This window comes from Sphaeroforma arctica, assembly GCF_001186125.1.
Source record: "Sphaeroforma arctica JP610 unplaced genomic scaffold supercont1.467, whole genome shotgun sequence".
In the NCBI taxonomy this organism is placed as follows: Eukaryota; class Ichthyosporea; order Ichthyophonida; genus Sphaeroforma; species Sphaeroforma arctica.
The window spans coordinates 52,974-56,175 of record NW_014040091.1 but is presented as its reverse complement, the minus strand read 5'-3'; the positions used below and the strand labels follow the sequence as shown (position 1 = coordinate 56,175).

General features: G+C 38.7%; 1 protein-coding gene across 1 annotated transcript in view; it reads right to left on the bottom strand.

Moving 5' to 3' along the window:
* The window catches only part of SARC_06509 (hypothetical protein), a 7,832-nt gene that overhangs the window by 3,490 nt on the left and 1,140 nt on the right, over positions 1-3,202 (bottom strand). The window contains exons 3-5 of the mRNA XM_014299584.1: positions 2,587-2,801; positions 1,512-1,591; positions 258-301 (exon numbers count right to left, since the gene is read on the bottom strand). Coding sequence (XP_014155059.1) covers positions 258-301; positions 1,512-1,591; positions 2,587-2,801 — 339 coding nt within the window. The remainder of the gene's footprint in view (positions 1-257; positions 302-1,511; positions 1,592-2,586; positions 2,802-3,202) is intronic.

Sequence of the window (3,202 nt, the reverse complement as noted above, 5' to 3'; positions counted from 1 at the left end):
TATATGTATATATATATATGCATGTGTCTGTAATGATATAACCCTGTATTCCAATACTTTGCAGGACTCGAAGGGCTTAAACCATACACAAGCATACATACTATACACGTAGGAATAGTTCAATATCAAATGATATATGGGCACGTACTATTCAGGATTTCAAAAAGCACTAAATAGACGCAGTATAACATAACAGGTATATATATATATATATATATATATTGTGTATCTGTTCATGCGTGAAATGATGCACTCACCTTTACGTGCAATCGAGGTAATTCGTGTGTGTCTGCATCGTCGCCTGAAAGACACGAAAAACACAGTGAAAGCCAATAGGTAAGAGGCAATTCCAAGATAGGATTATATTGTATACCAATAGTAACTTGCATCATACATATGTTTAAGATGTAGTAGTATCGTATCGTACATCACTCTCCAGCAAATACGAGGCCTATATATACGTGTGCATTTGTTTTGTATATAGCAATTTGAAATTACAGCAGCCTCGACTATACGCTTATAAGTTCGGATTGCCATCATTCAACGGCAGGTCCCAGACACCCTGGACAATACGCTGTAATGAGACACACCCAGGCCAATTACTTTTAAACGTTACGGATTAAGCAGCATTGCATTATACTACCTGTGTCAAGAACTGCATCTACAATGAAACACACTCTGGCCATACAAAGTGACACGCCCAGGCCTATTACATTTAAACCTATGGATTTAATACATCCGTTTTGAGAAACCCCGATTTTGATTAATCACACCCTGGCCACTCAATACGACGGAATCATGTCAACTTTTGTACTTTCCAGATTAATTAGCTATGAATTATACTTCCATTTTCAACAACCAATTTCAGTTAACTACTACATCCTGACCATTTAATAAGACAAAATCATGCCATATTTATTGTACGTTACAAATTAATTAGCTAGGAATTAGAATGTCTTTTTCAACAACTAATTTAAATTAATTTCTACACCCTGGCCACTCAATAAGACAAATCATGCCGTATGTATTGTACGTCACAGATTGTCACGGATTGATTAGATATTAATTAAAATCTCGTTTTCAACAACTAATTCAAATAAATTTCTACACCCTGGTCACTTGACGAGACAAATGTAGACCAATTCCCAAACATACGTAATGGACGACATAGTGACAAAACTCAATTCCAATTGTTAACGCCCGGTATTAAGGGTTCAGGGTTTTGGGGTTTTAGCAACCTGGTCATGGAACGAGTCACACCCAGGCCAATTCAAATGGCACTTCATGTACCAGAATGCGGTTATAACGAACTTTGAAAACTTTCTCTGTCCAGCTCGACCTTTTCCAATTAGTCACGCCATAGTGACAAACCCTAAACCTTAAAAGGCCAACCCACCACTACAAACCCAAAAGCAACCACATAAATGTATTCCCCTATGATGTGGAATTAGAGAAACCCTGGCTATAAATAGAACAACTTCGGCCGTGAAAGAAATAATATTCAGACACACCTGGACGTTCTATCAGTCCGGTGACGTGGTTCCTCTCTTTCTTCCACGACGCAGGATTCATACGATCTCCAATCAACATTCTGGTGTAGGTGTATAGGTACAAAGATTCTGGTTTAGATGCATTGATACAAAATTTATGGTTCAAGTGGTTAGGTACAATGGTTTTGGTTTAAGTGCATAGGTAGAAAAATTCTGGTTTAGGTGCATAGGTACAATGGGTTTGGTTTAAGTGCATACGTACACGTACACGAATACTGCTTTGAGTGCATAGGTATAATGGTTTTGGTTTAAGTGCATAAGTACAATGGTTTTAATTTAAGTGCATAGGTACAATGGGTTTGGTTTAAGTGCATATGTACAATGGTTTTGGTTTTAAGTGCATAGGTACAATGGTTTTGGTTTAACGTGTATAGCTACAATGGTTCTGGTCTGGGTGTAAAGAGACAAAGATATGTGCCAGAGAAAGGTGTAACGCGAGAGACACGCACGTGTTTATAAAGATGTACTGCCAAAGTATAGCGTAAGCCTAGACCATCGTATGCCGAAATCAAGCTAAAGCTAAGCACTGCATTCGGAATATTAACAGATCCAAAAACATTTCCAAATATGAAAATTAGGATTGAATTTTTATACATGAAACGTATAGGCGTCTTTATACCAAACATAATCCGCCTGTGTATCCGCAAACGGAATAGGGCAGGCCATGAAAAACCTAGACAAATGAAACTACTAAAGCAAAATTGATAGCCAACTCCAATGGAGTCAGTATAACATACTTGGACACATACATTGCCATTTATATATATATATACAACACAAACACACACACACACACAAACACAAACACACACACTCTACCCCTCCCGCGTATTCACATATTGGTGTAAAAGGATGCAATGCAAATCTTTCAGATGTAGAGACCACCATGGCCAAGTCAAGATCATGGCTACTTTCAATAACTTCCGTATGGCAACCGTGTACACGTACACTAGAAGATATACACAAAACAAGCGTATGCGGGACCTATATAATACACCTTCAACACATACCCGGCTGTGTAGAGTCAATGACATACCTCAACTCTGTCCACCCGTACACCCGACCGGCCCATTCGTCCCGGGTTCTGGGTGAATGGAATACAAAGCCTCGCACAGTAGGCACCGCCATGGCCAGATCAATGGCCTCTTCCAAGGACTTGACTTTGCCCAAGTAGCCATCTCCGCGTAGGTTGCCCACCCGGCCATACACCATGTTACAGTCACGGTATATTTTGACCTTGTGCATGGGTTTCTGTATAGCATTGTAGGACAGTGAGTGGGATGTTAGTAGAGACTGCACTTTCATCCGGGTTTGACTTGTGTGTGAGGTTTAGTGTCGGTTAAGTTTAACATGGATGTGTTTGTAACGGTCTGTATGGGATTGCAGGAGCAATTCCCCAGACTAGCGGATGCACATATGGGCAAGGTTTTAGGAATTTAGGGTTCTAGGGTTTTAGAGGAATACTCACAACCGCTATACCACAAGGAGGGTATATAAATACATACACATATACAGACACATATACATATACTTATACATACCTACACACACACATATATATATATATATATATATATATATATATATATATATATATATATATATATATATAATATATACTACACTAACTACTATATTATACTACTACTCTC